The sequence below is a fragment of the Colletotrichum godetiae genome (genome assembly GCF_030913485.1).
Source record: "Colletotrichum godetiae strain CBS 193.32 chromosome Unknown BDP55scaffold_10, whole genome shotgun sequence".
Taxonomy (NCBI): domain Eukaryota; kingdom Fungi; phylum Ascomycota; class Sordariomycetes; order Glomerellales; family Glomerellaceae; genus Colletotrichum; species Colletotrichum godetiae.
This window is the reverse complement of record NW_026851258.1, coordinates 26,654-45,219: the sequence shown is the minus strand read 5'-3', so window position 1 is coordinate 45,219 and position 18,566 is coordinate 26,654. Positions and strand designations below refer to the sequence as shown.

The window sequence follows — 18,566 nt, the reverse complement described above, 5'->3', positions numbered from 1 at the left end:
GGCAAGGGGAATCCCGGCACCGGCCGGTCCGCGTCGAGCATTAAAGCATGGCCGTGATCTACAAGTCGGGCATTAACATTTTGGCCGATGCGCGACTGGTAATCTCGGGGAATTATACGGTGGGGGGGAATTTTCTTTAATAAGCGCCGGTGGCCGTATGCGGCGGACGGAACGGTTGTCGATCTGCGAATGGGGGGGTCCCAGTCGATCATGATCGACCGACGCCGGGCTAGCCCGCGGGGGAGTCTAGAGATTAGCAGTGGGCTTCTTTATCCTCTTCACTCCGATCCAAGATCTAAGATCTAAGGATGCGTTCGCCGCAGTACGGATACGGGGTAGCCTTATGGGAAAGGTGGGTTGCTAGGTAGGCCATTGTGTATGTGCTGCCATGAGGAGCTGGAGAATCTCGAATGTGGTTAGAAGAGGCCTGTTCGGAATGGAATGGGGTCTCTGCGGTTTACTACGTATGTTTATGGTTGACATGACAAAACCGCTCTACGTGCAAAATGATGTGAATTACACGGGTAAAGGGTCTCTGATCGCCCTCATGATTGTCATCGAAGTGGTTGTTGTATCTCAGAGATTTCGGACACTGGGGAAGAATCCCCGTGCTGGATTTCAACATTGACTACTATGTAGGTGGTAAGACCTGAGAAGTCGCCCTCCCTCCGCAACTATTCAGATCCACAGGTTCAAGAACAGCTACGATAAGGGGGGGGGCAGAACGTATGAGTGTAAAGGCAGCCGCTATATATCGCTTTCCAAAAAGGGGTATATATACTAAGGGAGCAAGAAGGATCCTGTCTCAAGAAAAGAGGAATATGCCAAAAGAGCCATGCGCGTTTTGAATGTGTGAATACGAACGTCGAATCCGGGGGCGCTGTGTGACGGGTGGAGTTCATAGCATGACGGAGAAACGTGAGGGTGGTGTCCGCGAGAGTCGAGCTCATTACGAATACAACCATTAGAGGTAGCTGCGCTCAAGGGGACTGGTAGACGGTAAGGTATCCGACCTCCATCATGCTTGCGTAGCCATCTTGGGTAGCGTCGGTAGGAGAACCAGGCAACGTGCCGCCTGAAGCAGGTTAGCATTCTCATGTCCATCATGCGGCCATCCGCAGTATCAAGAACTAGAAACTTACCAACTGCCACATTCATGAGCACATAGTAAGGCATGTGGCAAAGAGTCGCCCAAATACCCTCGTCCCCGATATCACTGCCCTTGAGCTGGTTGAAGACAACACCGTCGCGGTACCATGTGATGGTCTCAGTGACCCAGTTGTTGGACGTGCGGTCCCACTCCAGTGCCCACGTATGCCAACCGTTGTCGGGCATCGAAGTAGCCACGCCACGGCCGCTAGGCTCGTTGCAGATGCCGCCGGATTCTTGTTGGCAGTGAACGGTACCAGTGGCGGTAGCCTGGCCGTTGACCTGCTCAAAGATGTCGAGCTCACCGCAGAGGGGCCACTGAACTCCGTTGCGAACGGCATCGCCCAGCATCCAAAAGGCGGGCCACATGCCCTGCTTGTTGGCGGCGTCGCCCATTCTGAACATTGACTGAACCCGCATCTTTCCTCCCGGCTGAGGTGTCCATGCTGCCTTTGTCTCAATACGCGCAGATGTCCAGACGCCGCTTGCTGATTTCCGGGGAATGAGCTGGATGGTTTCACCCCCTGATATTTGGACGTTCCAGGATGATTCGGTGTAGGTCTGGACTTCGTTGTTCGTGTCGATGGCCAAGGCGACGTTCCATGTGTCGCTTCGAGGGGGTGAGCCGGCGTTTCCTTGGAAAGTCTCGGACCAGATGATTCTCATGCCATCTTGAGCTGGGGGCACGAGAGCACCGGCGAACGGTGTGAGAAGGAAGAGAAGCTGGGCGTATCTGGAAAGCATTTTGTGGGTGTGATTCTTGTTACTGGCTGGCACCTGTCTCTGATCTGATAGTATACTGAATGAATAAATTGATATTGAAGCCCGTGGATTTGATCTCGTCTATTTGCGAGCGTTCTGGGGATGAAAGTGAATGGACGATGATATTCAAGTTAATGTAATCACCAAGAAAGGAATGTAACGGCACTTGGCCTAGTGAGTGAAAGTGGGTGCGGTAGAGAACGAGAGAGGCACTAAAAGCACATGGAAGCCAACGGGCAGCGAGACTGGGTCGCCTCTATATATATGGCCAGGAGAAGTTCCTGCTTGGGTCGGTCTGGACAACGCACATCGGGAGGAACAACCTTGTGTTGGGACAAGGGAGCAGGACGACAAGGATACTATGCCGGAAGCAGGCGACGAGCTGCAATGGGCAAGGAGGAGCTTATGCCATGCCCTTGTTATCGCAAATGGTTGGATTAGGGTAGTGGTCCAGAGGCGGTAAGGCAGAGAAGGAAATTGACGTGGGGAGTAAGGATGAAACGCCCAGAAGCGGCCAGGAATACCCAGTGTGGCGATGACAATGGCCTGCCTACTTCGCAACTCGGCACAGTCTTTTCGGGTCGGCTCTCGCTCAGGTTGCAGTACAACAGGAGAGCCAAGAATGACTGAGAAAAGGCGCGGACAGGTTGTGGTTGGTAGTGGATGGTACATTAGGGCAACAAGGTGAATATGGATACATGACAGAAAAGGCAGGGGGTTATTCTCAGTATACCAACTTACCAAGAATCCATAAGGATAGAGGTGACTGGGGAGAGGAGTTCATGACGGGTAGTGGGCGTGTCCAATGGGCACGATTAGGGAGTCCTGATCTGCGTCGGACAAGACGACAGCCGCCAGAGATAATAGGGGCCGACCAAGATCGAGACCAAGATATTGACAAGGAAGTTGACTGAGGCCAAGGGTAAGCCGGCAGGTAGGTACTTTGTATGGTGAACTGTGAGAGCGAGCCAGAGCAGACAGAGCTGAACAGAGAATGGGGCAACAGGGTTAGATCTTTGAGAGCCGACTCGTTCAGAGATGTCTGTTCTCGTCAACGATCTCCATTCATCCACCCATATCCGTAAATATTGAATGCTGTGGGGGCAAGCAAAGAGGCTGAGGTACGAACACAGACTCTTATGCAGACGTGATATTGGTATGGGAGAGAACGGGGCTTTGCGAGTAGTCAAAAAAAAGGGACGGGGCCCGTTGGCGGCGCATCCGAGCCAAGGATCGACGACCGATACTGCACTGGCCAACGGGCGTCATTGGCAGTTCATCTGGACGGCATCAGTTGCATAACCTTTCAATTTGGGCACCAGATCCACCATGCGGCCAAAAATCGTAGCTAATCGTCCAGTCGGGAAGGACCAAAACTCTGAAAAGGAGGTGGACTCGGGACATTTGCCCAGAGCCTAGAGGTGCCGGGGTGTCGATCAGAAAGAGCCTCGAAAGGGGAGGAGTCAAGGACTAGGGTTTTCGGACGTGGGGGCAACGAGAGCCGTGATTTCCGTCCATTGGATGGCATCTTATGTAAGGAAGGTATTCGTATCTACCTACTTCTGTGAAGAAGGTACGGATGGGTATTCACGAATATGGAAAAGGTAGCTGGCAGAGGGCTTGCTTCTTGCGTTTCTTCAAGCCTGTGCTACGGCTGCCTCCTCTCCCCAAACGAAGCCTGACTCTACGAATACTCCGCACATTACTGCCAACTAGTGAGCATGTGGGTTGTCATGTTGTGCAACTGCAGTCTCCGTAGTGTGTGGCTGCGCTCAATGGTGTGGCAAGCGGGCCATTCTCGCCAAGATGGGATCGCCAAGTGCCCCTGAATATTCAAAAGCTGCACTCTTCATGTGCAGGCACCGGGATTGCACAGGCAGCGCAGCCCAGATGCTGGACCGGCAATGCATGCCTCTGGACCGGCAATGCATGCCTCTGGACCGGCAATGCATGCCTCTGGACCGGCAATGCATGCCTCTGAGACAACAAATGGCAGGGTATCTTGACAGGGGCACGCCGGCCCAAATCCACAAACGGGTCCAGCGCCGCTGGCAAGTTGGACCACGTCCACCTGGGACGACGGAGATTTCCTCCTTCTCAGGAGTCTCACTCTCGATTGAGTTGGCACCTTAAGAGGACTCCAAAACTCAGGAGGCCTCGAGATGGGCCCTTGAACAAATAGACGAATATCACATCCGTGCTTATGGACAAGCCGTGCAGCTCTACGACAAGTGAATGCCAGCCATCGCACGCTCGCATCATCACCCGCCAAAGAATTTCATTTTCACGAGGATCCAGCGCCGTTGAGTGTTGCCTCCACGGGTGCGACTTTGATGCCCCCATCCATGAAACTGAAGCCTCCCGCAATGGAAACGAACTGCGTTCTCATTCTCGGATGAACCATTGCAGCTGTCACGTGTTTCAAGCAAGGGGGCTTGGCTTTGGGTATCAGCGCGCAGTCATTGCATCACAACACTACGCATAGACATTCCATATGTCAGGCTGCCCGTCTGGGAAAAAGTAGTTCCATCATTCATGCTGCCTTCTATAACGAAAGCTTTATCGATCTATCTTCCGAAGCAACAATGAGACATTTCGTTATAGTGCAGCCAACCCACGCCGTAGTAAACCAACGAAACATCAATCGTAGTGCTGGGTATCCTTCAATACTGCCATATACCTGAACAACTGACAGTTCATAGTCGCTGTTCCTTGAACGCCGTTGTCATATACTGCTCACAAATCGCATCGCCGTGTCTAGGTTGGATCAACTCCATGAACCGATCAGTGGAGTGGCGAGCTAGATTCCCGGGCTCTTTCTGGCCAATGTCGAGCAACGTGTCATCTCCAGTTTCTGGGCGGAGAGTTTAGGTACACACCGTGGCCTGCTCGCTGTAGCTGGATAGCCATGTAAGTCGAGGTCCGCGTTATGACTACCGGGACCAAATAGACCGTATTCAACCCGCAGAGCAGGTGGTATCATTGCTCGCGCCAGGAATCGCAGGTCCAAATACATCCCCCAGCTTCTCACCCAGCCGCACAATAGTGTGCTCGTAGACTCGTGCTGCGTCCATGTAAAGACTGTCCTCGTCTTCGTCCCACGTTGTATCCATTGCGTCCTCGAGTTCAGTGTCGCTATTCGCATCTGTCTCGTCGTCTTCCATATCGTCGTCTCCGTCGGGCTCCTTGGTAAGGACCTCTACAATAACTAGTCGTGTCTGTTCCACCGAGCTGCGGCACCGCACCATGTCCGTGGTGGACATACCAGCTCTCATGCCGTTCTCGAAGCCGGGCAAAGTGTCTTTAGTCTCGATATCACGTCCGGTCAAAAGGCTCGCGAAGCAATGGTCCAGCTTCTTCAAGACAGAGAAGGTAGCTTTCGGGGCAGGAGTGAAGGCGTCAATCCATTGCGTGAAGTCGCTGGCAATATTCAAGAAGAAGGGAATCTGTATGCTCGCTGCAGGATAGAGTCAGTGTCAGTATCGGCGCTTGACTTAAAGCAACGCCGATATTTGAGGGGCAAGATCCTCACGTGTTCCGGACAGCCATAAAACGTCAATAACGTTATGTAGGTCCTTGCAGAGCTCGGTAAAGCTCTTGTAGCCTATGACTTCGTCGCCGGGCTCGGCATTGCCATGCTTCTTGACATAACGACGATTGACGACGGCGAGACGTTCCTCAACGTAGCGACGTACCGTCTCTTCCTTGTTGGACCCGGGTCGGAGCGATCTGGCACGGGGATGCGGCAAAGCCGCATTTGAGCGCGCCGAGGCACTGCTAGGCGCAGGCGAAGGGAGAGACTGTGACGGAAAGAAGCCGCCAGGGCCCGCGGGCTGCGGAGTGTCAGCCATTGTGTCTAGGTATTGATGATGGTTATTTCAGAGCAGATGCTGCTTTTTGCATCGTCCACAGAGAAGTTTCCTCGCTCTTATATAGCCTCTTGCCCCTTCAGGGTTCTTGCGACGCGGCGTAGTGGTGTATTGTTGTGCAGAACGGCAAGACAATTGATATCTCCGTTAAGCTACCTGTGAGGTACGTAGGTAATTAGGAGGGGCTGTCCCACCACCAGCCGCCTTATCTTATCTCCGATAAGAGCTATCCTTACCAGCCACAATAATGTGGCTTGCGCGTGGGTGACGTCCCGTCAAAAAATTTCGGCCCTGTACACTTTCCGCGCGAAGTCGAGCCGACCGATCGCGTTTACGACCTCACATCCGCCCCTTGCTCCAACGATTACGCCGTAAAGCACGACCCCAAGCTCGACTCGCAAACCGTTCATCCTTCGCGTCTTCAGATCCCACTCGTCAAAATGCCTGCCAAGCGAATCGTCGTCCAGAGGGACAGCCAGCGCTCTCGTCAGCCCAAGGGTTACTTCAGATCAACATACGATGCGTTGACTTCTGCCGAGAATGCACCCATCGTTCGCAGCGTCGCCATCTTTGGCGTAAGTCACCATGCTCTCCCAAATTACCGGTCAATTGAACTCTGCTGACGTCCAATGTAGGCAGCTGTAACTTTCCTCTCCAGCTCCTGGGGCGAATTCCTTCTTCCTCCGTAAGCTGTCCAATACCTTCGGTTCCAATTCCAGGTAGCTAATCCTTCAATTTCGCAGTCAATAAAGATCTTTCTATCATCGGAATGACGGCTCATGTATAATTACGTCCTTTTTGCCGCAATAGAAGCTGGCTGTACAATACTTGAAGAAAGGTAGTCTCGAGGCTACGGGGAATGGCATCTGAGGTCTGGTGTGGACCTCAAAGCCACGGCTTGCACCGGCTGGCTTTAATGAATCTCACTCTCACGCAAGACGTGTCAATTTTCGTACAATTGTACCGTGAATATGTATGATTGGAAGCATGTATGGCGGCTACTCCAAACGGTGTCTCGAGTCTCGTGCGCCTGGTTCGCTGTACATCAACTAGAACGCTGGTTGGCAAGCTGGAAAGGGAGTGCTGTTGAGGCCATCAATTAGGCGGTGCGTAACCGTATTAACCAAGTCTGCTTTACGCAGTAAATTTCCCTCGACTCTACCGATCACCTCTCATCACATCAACTCCGCGTTTGTGCAAGTCCCGTTGCACTTCTGATAGAGAGACATCGCAGCCCAGCCGCCGCACATCTCCGTCTTGCTACCCCCACAAGGCATATCGCAAGCTCCCCAGAGCCCCTTTTTGGGTTTCCGATCATCAGCTACCGAGTTACCGCACCAGCATTCCTTCGCATATTCCAGGCCGGCATACTGAAAGCCCTTTCCGTCACAGTGCTTGATGCACGTGTCAACCATCATGCTATCACTGGACGTCTTAGCGCCCTGAAGAGTCCTGCTCTGTCCAGCGGGATCGCGGCCACAGCCTAGAAACTTGTACTTGAGAGTGCTTGTTACGTCCTTGTAACCATATCTGGGTGCCGAAATCTGAGTCGCTGCACCGCAGCCTGATTCTGCCACAGCGTTGCCCGGGCCTCGTTGAACGCTGTTGCAACCAGGCAACTTGTCGAACTGGCCCTGGACTTGTTCATCAACTTTGACCGGAACTTGACAATTCCTTCGTGTCTCGTCATCAAAAAACTGGAAAACTGGGCACTTCTCAATGCTACCACTGTTGTCAGTGCATTGTGTGATAGCCGCTTGGAGTACGTTGACGTCCCATCCATTGATGAAATCGCCGTGCAAGCCATATCCAGTCGGATCGCTAGATAATGTGAGCAGATTTCCTTGCTAGGAAAGTGAAGGTGAGGTACTAACCCGTTAGACAATACAAATGGTTGCTTATCTCCGTACCACTTGTCCTTGAAATCATTGACGCTGAATGTCACTTCGTAAAACAGACTGGCAGAAAGATTAGCACCTTGTGTTGACGGGGTTTTTGGGGATGTCTCACGTAACGAATCTCTTGGGGTGAGTTGTAGGACATTTCCCGTTGTCAAGGCGATCCGGGTACGCCATATGGCTTTTGTGGTCGGGTGAATCGAGATTGACACCGTCCCAGCAGGCAGGAAAGATTATCTGGAGACGGAGACCATTCGGACAATTGCGATTGGGAAGCTCGCTGGTCGCAGGGCCGCTGTTGCCCAAGCACACGTAGGAGATGGCCCGCTGCTCAAGGGTGTTGTTGTAGCTTCGAAGCTTTGGATCACCTGCTAGCATCCGAAAGCCCTTGGGATACGCGATGAGCCCTTTGCTATATTCCGGGTCCTTGACGTCCTGGCGAAACCTAGAATATTGGTCAGTTCTCCGGTTTCTTTTTAATACTGCAGGGTTACTTACAAATAGTAGGCAAGCATGCCCCCTGACTGGGAAACACTCGTGAATTTGCCGTCCTGGCCCTGGTAGTAGAGGGTTGGAGTCCAGTAATTGCTCAGATCGGCAGTCACCTTGCATGTTGAGCAAGTAGCAGCGCGAGCCTGCTCATAGGTCATACTGAAGTCAAAGCCATTACCACCCATGATGGTGTGAACATGCCCAGAAAGAGCTCCCGGGTTGACAATTGGATCGGCGCGCTCAGTAACTACCGGTTTTGAGCAGGGCATGATGAAAAAAGCAGCCGCTTTACTGCTTGCCCAAAGCCCAACGAGAAGTTGTCTGCGTACTCTCATATCGGGCAACGATGAGAGTCGTGACTGAAAATTGATGGACCGCCGTGGAAAGGAACGAGACGTAAAGTACAATTAAAAGAGGGAGCGACCCAGGCCACCCAAAAATGACCAAATCGGCTAATGATGTCGCGGAATTTTTGCTAAAGATCAAAGTTCACCCAGCGAAAGTTGGAGTGGGGGCTTGAGAATAGATCGAAAGCTAATAGCTCCAATGGAAGAGCTGAAGAGCCAGGTACGCAGGCGTACGTGAGAAGAAGCAATGGCGACAAGGCTAGGAGAGGAGGGCAAGGTGAAGCAGGCCGTGGTGATCTTTTATCATTCACCTTCAACGCCCAATTCCAACCCCCCCACCCACATCACAAGGTCAGAATTAGGACCCAGACTGGGAGGCGGAGAAGGCCTCCCATCAATGTGGCCGTGACAATAGACGCAGACAAGCCATTATCTCGAATCTGAGCTACGGGGGAAACAAGGAGGAGACCCGTGAGTGGAGGAATATGACGAGTTGGCTGAGCCTAATCTAAATGCGTGCTCAACTTCGCCAAAGAGCTAAGATGGCGTCGAGAGTTGGCGAAGCTCTGCTCAGCTCTACGGCGGCGTTGGTCGGAGATGGCTCCGCTCTTCGGTCAGAAGGGAGAGGTGGTCGCAAGTAACGCTTACCGGTGAAGGTTGTGATCCAGAAAAGAAGGGTATTCCGCTCAATCGTTCCGCTCGAGTTTAGCCTTTGTGTTAGACATTACCGCAGTTGTCTCTGATTCACCCATTGAGCTGGTTGAGCCAAGAGAAAGAGTTCAAAGACAAGGCGTCGCGAATCTGACGCAGGTCGAGATCTTACACAGCGAGGTCGCTGCTTTAGGTCGTGGTGAACGAGAAAACTCCGAGAGGAGACATTAAGGAGGCAAGCTCGAAGCTTCGGGACAAATTGTCTTAGACACGTGGAATCTGATTATGACAGGGTCCATCTCGTCAGAAAATGCTCCTCACTAGCTATGCAAGCATCCGCCGCCTGGCGAGCTTTCGGGCGGAAGGCGGATCGTGTGTGTAAGCCACTGCGCCGTGAGCTGCCGGATTGGTCTTAGAATCGGCTTTTCAAGACTCAAACGGACTCACGGAGCGCGGACTAAATGTGGGTGTAGGCAAGCAAGGTGGATTCGGGTAGGCTAACGAATAACTGGAAAGAAAGGGATGTTAGACGGCTGAGTGCCAAGCTGGGAAGACGCTAAAACGTCAACGAGAGACATTAGGAGGCCAGGCTCTCACGATCCTCGCCTTGAGAGATTGGTCCTACGGGCCTCGATACGTTGCCTCCTTGTCTCAGCTTAGACCAGGTTGACCCGCTCAGCCTGTCTGTCACCTGTTCCCGGACTTCCTGGCGGCTGAGGAATGTTTTCGGATCTATCATTTCCTATTTCATAGCGTGAAAGCCTGACATGACCGACCACCCGACCAAGTTGGGAATTCCTGAGACAGAAATGTGCCAAAACAACCATCGTACTTTTACTCAAGTGAGCACAGTTTTTTGGTCTCATTATTTTGCCCGATAACCCGACGATTGGGTAGAGACCCGTTGCGCCGGGGTGTTCAAGCTGTGCCTCCGCACCGGAAGTGGGGAAGTGGAACCAGCGGCCGGCCGAGTCGGAGACGTAAGTGGATCTCACGGGACGGAGGCAGGTGCCAAGTGCGGTGGGCGTTTGCCAACTCTCCCACCTGTCTTGCAAACTTTGGGCCTATTTTTTGACTCACGGACCTGACGGTGAGGCTTGAGCTTGAAGATTCTTGCCTCCCCCTTGTGCCTCATCCGTCAACACCACGCCATCCCACTCGACTAGCCAAAGTAATGGATATGGTGAACGGCGAACGCTTAAATGGACTACGTGACTGCATACACCTCGTGGCTCTTCAGTAAGATCACGAGACCGACTAGTTTAGGGTTTTTATGGGTACTTCCAGCCTGCGGTTCGCTGTAACTGATAAAGCAAAGTCAAGCCATCATGCATGGTCGATGACTTAGCCGGCAGCGAACGCCAACCTAATGTGCTGTCAGAGGGTGGGGGTGTATTCACCCGTTGCGTCGGTGGGGGCTGAGATTATCAGGTCGATCTCCTGGTTTCAGCCCCTACCTGGAAACTATGATGGCAGGCTGACTCTGGTATTTAGTTGCATTTGAAACTGCCATGATCGCCTTGGCTAGACGTCAGACCAACGACCAAGTTGTGTCACAATACGTACATGTTCTTTCCTGATTCGAGCAGCGATTATAAGGGAACATGACTCGTCACTCTTTTTGTTAAATGGGAGAATCACCTCCACCCGAAGAGTGAAGAACAACCCGGGCCGCTCATGTCTTTTCGGTCCAGTTGATATGTTTGACTTGCTAAGACACGGGCCGCGAGAGCTCAAATGAATCAAACGGGTGAACGCAATCTAGAGCGAGCTATCGCAGGTCCTCTTCGTGACTTTGGAATGCCGTGTCGCGGCCCGAATTATTCTCCAACCTGAGATTCTCGGGCCTTGTGATATGCGATACGCGATTGATCACTGCTTGTAATCTTCTTCTCAATGAACACCAACATTGCCTCTGCTATTTTGTTCCTTCACCCTGGAAGTGCAATATCGCCGACTAGTTCTTAAGGGGAAAGCCGCCGTCTTCTTCGACCGTCTATTTTGTCAGCAGTGTTTTCCACTTTCTTTCTAGTATTCAGCCTGTTACTATATTTCCCTCGCTTGGACCTGTTGTCTTATGCTCTTGATCACTTGCGGCTAAGGTCTTCTCACCTTGTTGTTGTCATATCATCTATCCCGGCATACCCAGGGACTCTACGTGAGATTACAGGTTGCGAATCATATGTGGCGATATGAGTGTATAGTCGCGTTCATAAAGACCTGTAACCCATCGTAGGGAGGAGAGTAACGCGCCAGACGGTCCAGTCTTACTTGTGAGTAACGTTACCCGTCATCTCCGAAAGGCCTGACTTTTAACCTTTTTCTAGAGGCACTGCAAGCATGGCTGAATTCAACCCCTTCGACCAAATTCTCGTGCTGAAGACGTCCCTCAATACGGCCGAGGACACAGATTTGACCGTGAGCCCGATGATGATCGACGGCCTCTACAAGCAAGACATTGGCACATGCGCCAACTACAGCTCCCAAATCGGTGCGAGTTTCATGATGCTACCGATCGTCATTTCCTTGACGCCTTCGATGAGGCTTTTCAAGGCTTCCCTCTGTGTTCACGTTGCTGCTCTCGTTGTTAACACAGTCCGCATGACGCTACTAGTACCATTCTTTACATCGCCCAACTGGGCCAACTTTTACACCCGCTTTGCATCGGACTATTCCCGCGTCACTGCAGCTGACTTCCATCTGAGCATCACGACGGAAGCGACTTCGCTGGTCTTGCATATGCTTATCCAGGTGTCATTGGGAATACAGGCGTGGGCTCTTGTTAAGCTGTTGCCAAGGCCCTGGAAAGGGGGCGTTGTTGTGCTGTCTTGCTTCGTGTCAGCATCTGCCATAGGACTACGTCTCGGGCTCTGCATCATCCACATCAATGCCATCCTTATGCTGTCACCCGCACATCTCATATGGGTGGCGCAAGGTAGCGGCGTTGTCGGAGCAATCTCTATTGCATACTACTGCGCACTGTTCAACATCAAGCTTCTCATACACCTTGTAAAGAACCGGGGCATTCTCCCAAGGCGGCAACGACTGAATGCGATGGAAGTACTAATCATTACGAACGGAATTCTGATGGTCATACCTGGTTCGTGGACTCGTGCAACACTTTACTCGCAAATTTTTGCTGATCTGATTTTGGTCCCCACGTAGTCGTCTTCGCTGCCATGAGTTGGGGCTCCTTGTCAACCCTCGAATTAGGCTCGTTGACTTACACGTCGGTCGTCGTTTTTCTACCTCTAGGAACCTTGATCGCTTCCCGCGCCTTGGCAAATAAGTCGCGAGGAAAATCGCAGCCAAGCTTGTGTACTGTAAATTCGGATATACCCCCGAAGGCATCTCCAACCATTGGATTACGGCCTCATATACATGGGGACGTGGGCAGTGCCGTTACATCGCATATAGAGTCCAGTCATCCCCGCCAACGCGATCAGACTGGCGGCATTGATCTGATCGACATCGAGTTGCAACGAATCGACGGAGACGATCTCTAGAAGGGATTCATCAGAGTGAACCGAAAGGTGGAATCCTGTGAAGAGCGCGTCTCAGCCATACGGTAAGCTTATGTGGTGTCTGTCTTGGCAAGAAAAAGGCGCATGGAATACGTGGGCTTGCCTTACTAGGGCCACTTGAATTAGGTACCCGCTCAATGCCCACTTTCCAGTTGCTTTATACCTCACTTGTGGCATTCCAATTACATCCATAATCGTCTCATCACAGAAAATGAGTTCATGCCCAGCCAGGGCCTAGGCTTGTTCTGAGCTACGCCTCCTTGACCCCAGAAGACGCCTCCACGTCGTATGCAGGTAACATGCAGAGTGTTCTTGACTTATTGAAATGCTTGTATAGCACTTCAAAGACGTGAGCTGGGCGTGTGTCGGAGCCAAACTTATTTGCTTCTGTCCGCCTCATCACCGAGTGACACCCAAAGGACTAAGAAGCTTCAAGCACCTCTGGGTAACAGCGCATTCCATACGCCCAATACCCTCGCCAAATCCCCAAAACGGTCATAGTTATCTAATTATGTAGCCTCGTAAGAAGCTCTCAGGTTTACATAAGGCACCTTCCGATCTGATTCGCACTACCCGAGTCAAATGGAAGGCGCGGTTGTATCATCCAAGGAAGGAACCATGAGAAGACTGTAAGAAATCCAAGGTCCTCCTGCCTCATATCAGACTTGACTATTATGCCGTAGGAAGAAGGAGTCTACCGATGCAAATAGACAGGGAGCGAATATCCCGCCAGAGCAAGTACGTGGACAAAAGGACGTATCCAGCGTCTGAATGCTGTCGCCCCAACATCCAATTCTTTGATTTTGCTTCCAAAACAATCTTCTCCGTTCCAAATTACACAATTTCTTAGCCCTTATGTGGTGAGAATATTGCCTTGTTGTTCTGTGCTGCACAAATCGTCGTCGTCCTCCTCACAAATGCGCTCCGATGGAGAGCCATCTGCCGTTGTCACCTACCCAAGCACGATACTCGCCGTCAAGGGACTTTGTACGAGACGACATGAAGCCCGCACCTCTTCGACTCTCCCCAAAGACCAAAGAGACAGATGAGATTCCAGATGTTCCACTACAACCAGGTGCAAGTTCCATTAAGAACGCAACACATACCGATGGCTCCACTCCGACTGAACGAGCCACCGGTCAACTGTCTAACCATCCAACAGAGCTGAAGAACCCGCCCCTGGCTGCCATCTTATCAAAGTTCGAGATACTCGACGTCATGACCGATCTTGAGACACAAGCTACCACTGGCCATGGACCATCGAACATAGAAGTACCTCGTTCGCCGGCCAACAACAGCACCGTACGTAAGGATTTAGGTGTATGTGTCAATTCTGGCCTTGCAAAGGAACCTCCTCCTCGACTGGTTCATGACGACGTTGTTGAACGGCAGTCGACCCCAAGCTTGAGTAAAACCTCCCTCCATAATATTTCGTTACGCGGATCCCAGATTTATTCAGAGACTGGGATACAAGCAGCGGTAGAACCCACAACATACGTCTTCGATCCATTCACTGGAGAGAGGCGGCCCAATAAAGCCGGAAGATCAGCCGATGGAAGACAGAAAAGTCTTGTAGCTGAAAGACGACAAATGTTCGAAGCTCCAATGGGTAAGTACGTTCCCCGAAGTGATGTTGGTCTGCCCGGGATGCTGATAATGTGTGTAGGTGGCGTTAGTGCTATGCCTGGGCAATCGGTTAGCCTGCCGTTGCCACCTTTCAGCAACAACAATTTCTTGCCACAAACAACGACGCCATATTGTACACTTCCCCATACAAACACCTGGAAGAAGAGGCCAAACGACATCGAAGCACCTCAAAGTAGCTCTCGAGCAGAGCCACTTTTGGACCCGAGGTCTGTCAACGACGGTGACCAAACGAAAGCGGCAGGGAGAAACACTTGGACCCGGAGCATATCAAAGAGCCTCGGATATAGCGCTAGTCAAAGAGTCATCACTGGCATCAGAAGACAGAGAGGTAGAGGGAAGCTCTTCGGGCTTTGGCCCCGAGCCATGGATGTCCTCCATTCACGAGAAGCTTCAACCTCGGAATCGGGATACGAAAGTCTCAAAGCCCCAGACCGGTCAACGAGCCAGGTAGCTCCCGATATCTCCAATTCCGTAAGTAAGAAGAGTGCGAGGTCATCGAATCTGCAAACAGAATATTATAAATCCCAGGAGGAGCCACAGTCGGGACACGCAACTTCCATGACAGCGCTATCTGAGCCATCCAGTAATGCTGCTATCATGACGGCGCAAAACAAGGTGGCAAGTCTGAGAAGGTTGTTCGACAAAAGCGCGAACGATGCTGGCCAGAAAAGCGGTTCGCAACTAAGGCGCAGTGATACTGGGCCAACAGATAAGGTGTCGCCTCACAGTAATTCACTGACGGTCTTTCAGTCTGGCCACGAACAACAACTGCAATGTGAACTGTCCATGGATGGTGCTATACGCCGTTCTTTCCAAGCGGCGGCGGACGCCAATGCACCCAAAGGATCAACTTCTTCTTCTTTGAAGGATCGAATAAATACCCTTGAAACCATCTGCCAGATCGATGCAGAGACGACTTCCTCAACCAATAAAAGTATCTCGGCATCACGATCGACTATTCCTAGAATAGAGCGCGTGGCAGATGGTTCAAGAAGCCATGTTGAGAATCGACTCGAAAGCCTGGGATTCAACCGGGGTCGCGAAGCATGGCGGAAGATATCCGCATCATGGGAGAAAGGCAGGTCAGAAGAGGGCAAGAGAAACGGAACTGACCACACAAAGCAGATATTAGACAAGTCACAAGAGCAACGTACCTGGCAAGGATCCTACCTGACTACTGTTCGACCAGATGACACACAGCTAGCCGACTGCTCGCCGGATGAGCCCAACACTGGAGGCCCGCCTGCGTCTACGTCTGCGCCGACGAGGGTCAGCCCCTTCCCAGCTCGAAAGAGCACGTCGGCTATTCCACGGGAGTGTCTGAGCACCGGTACTAATCTTGACGGCTGTCCAGAGGAACCAAAGCGAGCCTTGCCGCTCAGTACCACTGGTCCAGTCGGCACTTCGAACTGGTGGCAATTTGGGTCGGCATCCTCCCAGGCAGATTGGAGGACCAGGTGGGACGCTCTGTCAGGAGATGCTCATGGAATTAGCTGGGGTCGATGGCGCGCACCACGAGAGAGAGGACTGATGACAGCCGGTGCCGAATGTCCAATGCACCATACTCGGCCATCGCCTACCGTACGACTGGGTGAAATGCACGAAGCTGCCAATCGCCAGACTGAGACGAGGAAACCAACGTTGGACGGCTAGCTAGTAGTGTTCTTTAGTGATGCCTTGGCATAGAGCAGGTTATCATTTGTAGTGTGCCGGCTGGAGAGACCTGGGGGATGAAGGCCGCAAGGCTATGTAATTTGGAACTGGGAAATGGCCAGCCAAGGGATCGCCGGGCACATAAAGAATAGTCTCGATAATCTTGGTCTGCCAAAGTACTTGGCGTACTGAAGCCTCATAATATTAGAGCGTTACGAGTCTACTCGACTACGCTGTTAGCCCCATCCCCTTTCCAATTTTGCGAACCAGAGCTTTCTTGAGATACCACTCCCGAGCAAGGGAACGAGTCGTCTTAGCAAATACTGCGGGTGATATCCTTCCGCGTTCCACGGCTCGGCCCAAGACAAAAATGGTGTCCCCGATGGCCTTCTCTTCAGCCACCAAAGCGTATAACTGGTTGGCGACGACTGTGGGCGCTACCAGAAGCTCGTCAATGTCAGGCGCAGTTTGCCGTGTTGATCCCTCTATAACAGAGTCGGCCTTTCGCAGCGCGTCGACTAGAATATTAGCGTTGGACTGAAGCAACCCTGACGTTTGATTAAGTGTCCCCGTCTCCGACTGAAGTGTCGAGAAGGCAGATATCATAGCTGTACGTTGCGCCTGCAAGCCTGCCATGCTGGAGTCATTCTGCTGTCTGCTACGTTGGCGAAGGGAGTGAAGCGTTTGTGCCAGTTGGTGAAGTAAAGCGTCTTTTTCCGGGTTCGGAGGAATCGGCGGCGCGGGAACGGATGATGGCGAAGGTATGCTTAGAGTGAGAGGTTCATCAAGCAGATCTGGCGGCGGCACAGGCTTTGTAACCTGCTGTTGTGACGGCGGGTGCTGCTGTAGTTGATGCGGTGGAGGTGGTCCTTGATACTGCCCGGCTGGTTGCCAACCTGGAGGTGGTCCTCCATATTGTTGAGACGGTTGCTGGAAAGGCGGAAGGACGGCCGAATGACGGGGAGTAACAGATTGAGGAGGATGTCCCGCATGGAATTGCTGTTGTTGTGCAGTGTCTCCAGTATGGTGTGGAGACGAGACGGGCGGCGGCGGCTGTGGATGAGAGGATGGCACGAGTGGTAGCGGCGGTGCCGAGTCGTAGCGAGAGGTCGCTTGGCTTTGTGGACGATGCGACATTTGGGTATTGTAGTCTCCGTGAATGCTTTGACGAGCGGCGCCAGGGGGTAGAGGTGGGAGAGGGGGGCCATGTCTGGCATCTGTTGGCGGTGGCGGGCCTATGTATGGTTCGGTGCCTGATGTTTTGGGCGGCGGAGGCGGAGGCCGCGACGCATCTGTAGGTGTTTGCGTAGGCGGACGGCTTGACGGACGAGCTGCCAACTCATGTGGAAGAGGCGGGATAGGGGGTGGTGTTGGGGCGTGGGACTGCGGTGGGCGTGATGCCGCGGGGGGTGATGGTTGCTGTGAGCCTTGTGGCCGAGCAATAACTGGTGGCTCCTTGGCGAAGATATCTCTCAAGATGGCCAGGAAGTCGAGAAGCGTGGATTTCTAGCAGGCTAACCGTCAGAACGAGTGAAAAACCAACAAAGCTCAGGGCTAGTGAAGAGAATGAAGACATACATCCCAGAAGGCGGCCCAGCCTACGAGATATGGATGATAGACCTGGCCCTGAGGATCTACGTGCTGACCAGGGCGCACCATCATGGACTCTGTTGGAGTGACATAGACCAACGGAGCTTCTCTTGGGTAGGCATGAGGAACCCAGACGGATATAGGGAAGCGGTACGTGGTGCCTCTGAATATGACGGGTATAGTGCCAGATAGGCGGAGAAGAAGGGCTGACGAGCCATTATCGTAAGCTGTGAACGGTATCAGCACGCATTCAGTAAGGACTCGTGGTTGCGATCGAGGAACCATACTATGAACGTCGGTGCGCGGTGACAGAGATGGGTAGTGGGAGAGCGCCTGGGCTACATCGTTGTAGGTGCGGTTCACATCGTGGTATTCCTGAGAGAGGGTTGCGCATCAGTCAAGCACTGCAGGGCCAAGAGTTGAAGATAACATACACTTGTCAAGATACTGTAAAGCCAGTTCAGGACATGTTGCGGCACTGGCATCGCAGAGACGGAGCGAGAGCTCGGGCACGGGGGAGCCGATACGGAGCTCGGGCAGGAGGTGAGTGGAGGTGAAAGCGGATGCTCGAGCTGCGAGCGGGGGAACAGCGACGCGGATTCAACTCATAAGTGCATGCCGGGGACCCTAGGAGTAGAGTAGGGTATGATGCTACGGCGGTGTTTAGCAATGGTCCGAAGTAAGAATCGGCACAATCGATTAGGCGCTCGGTAACGAGAGACGTCGGGCGACGGAAGCGGACGGCGCCGGTGATAGATGTCGCGGACAACTTGTAACGGTGGAATCGTAACTAGTGGAGGTAGGTAGATAGTTCGGACATCGGGGGGGTTGGACGCCAGTGGTGGGTGGATGGCAGATCTGAGATGACGCACCTAAGCTTGGGTGGGAAAGGTGGGGCCGCTGTGAAGGTCTCCCCGCCGCCGGAGTTAAATTCCATTGCACCTACATTGCTCCGTACCTTGTGGTAACTTTCAAGAGGCACTC

At 52.5% G+C, this 18,566-nt stretch overlaps 7 protein-coding genes across 7 annotated transcripts; 3 read left to right on the top strand and 4 right to left on the bottom strand.

The window, feature by feature from the left end:
- Positions 1–980: 980 nt before the first annotated feature.
- On the bottom strand, positions 981–1,893 carry BDP55DRAFT_726089 (family 16 glycosyl hydrolase; the record flags this gene model as incomplete). Its single annotated transcript, XM_060579092.1, has 2 exons — positions 981–1,075; positions 1,143–1,893. The coding sequence occupies 2 exons, from the start codon at positions 1,891–1,893 to the stop codon at positions 981–983; spliced, it is 846 nt and encodes a 281-aa protein (XP_060432387.1).
- A 2,563-nt stretch (positions 1,894–4,456) lies between these two features.
- BDP55DRAFT_25894 (meiotic recombination protein DMC1) lies at positions 4,457–6,053 on the bottom strand. Its single transcript, XM_060566322.1, has 2 exons — positions 5,444–6,053; positions 4,457–5,368 (listed from the first exon to the last, which is right to left on the bottom strand). Exons 1-2 carry the CDS (start codon positions 5,760–5,762, stop codon positions 4,869–4,871), a joined length of 819 nt encoding a protein of 272 aa, XP_060432386.1. The 5' UTR covers positions 5,763–6,053; the 3' UTR covers positions 4,457–4,868.
- Positions 6,054–6,220: 167 nt separating this feature from the next.
- On the top strand, positions 6,221–6,469 carry BDP55DRAFT_726087 (uncharacterized protein; the record flags this gene model as incomplete). Its single annotated transcript, XM_060579091.1, has 2 exons — positions 6,221–6,355; positions 6,416–6,469. 2 exons carry the CDS (start codon positions 6,221–6,223, stop codon positions 6,467–6,469), a joined length of 189 nt encoding a protein of 62 aa, XP_060432385.1.
- Positions 6,470–6,955: 486 nt separating this feature from the next.
- BDP55DRAFT_546908 (WSC domain-containing protein) lies at positions 6,956–8,505 on the bottom strand (the record flags this gene model as incomplete). Its single annotated transcript, XM_060568697.1, has 4 exons — positions 6,956–7,601; positions 7,655–7,738; positions 7,791–8,123; positions 8,177–8,505. 4 exons carry the CDS (start codon positions 8,503–8,505, stop codon positions 6,956–6,958), a joined length of 1,392 nt encoding a protein of 463 aa, XP_060432384.1.
- Positions 8,506–11,508: 3,003 nt separating this feature from the next.
- Positions 11,509–12,333, top strand: BDP55DRAFT_726085 (GPCR fungal pheromone mating factor; the record flags this gene model as incomplete). Its single annotated transcript, XM_060579090.1, has 1 exon — positions 11,509–12,333. The coding sequence occupies one exon, from the start codon at positions 11,509–11,511 to the stop codon at positions 12,331–12,333; it is 825 nt and encodes a 274-aa protein (XP_060432383.1).
- Positions 12,334–13,335: 1,002 nt separating this feature from the next.
- BDP55DRAFT_25808 (uncharacterized protein) lies at positions 13,336–16,106 on the top strand. Its single transcript, XM_060566315.1, has one exon. The coding sequence runs from the start codon at positions 13,620–13,622 to the stop codon at positions 15,990–15,992; it is 2,373 nt and encodes a 790-aa protein (XP_060432382.1). The 5' UTR covers positions 13,336–13,619; the 3' UTR covers positions 15,993–16,106.
- BDP55DRAFT_25842 (UEV domain-containing protein) lies at positions 15,867–18,174 on the bottom strand. The gene is made up of 4 exons (XM_060566317.1): positions 18,017–18,174; positions 17,870–17,957; positions 17,571–17,809; positions 15,867–17,498 (listed from the first exon to the last, which is right to left on the bottom strand). The coding sequence occupies exons 1-4, from the start codon at positions 18,065–18,067 to the stop codon at positions 16,221–16,223; spliced, it is 1,656 nt and encodes a 551-aa protein (XP_060432381.1). The 5' UTR covers positions 18,068–18,174; the 3' UTR covers positions 15,867–16,220.
- Positions 18,175–18,566: the final 392 nt, after the last annotated feature.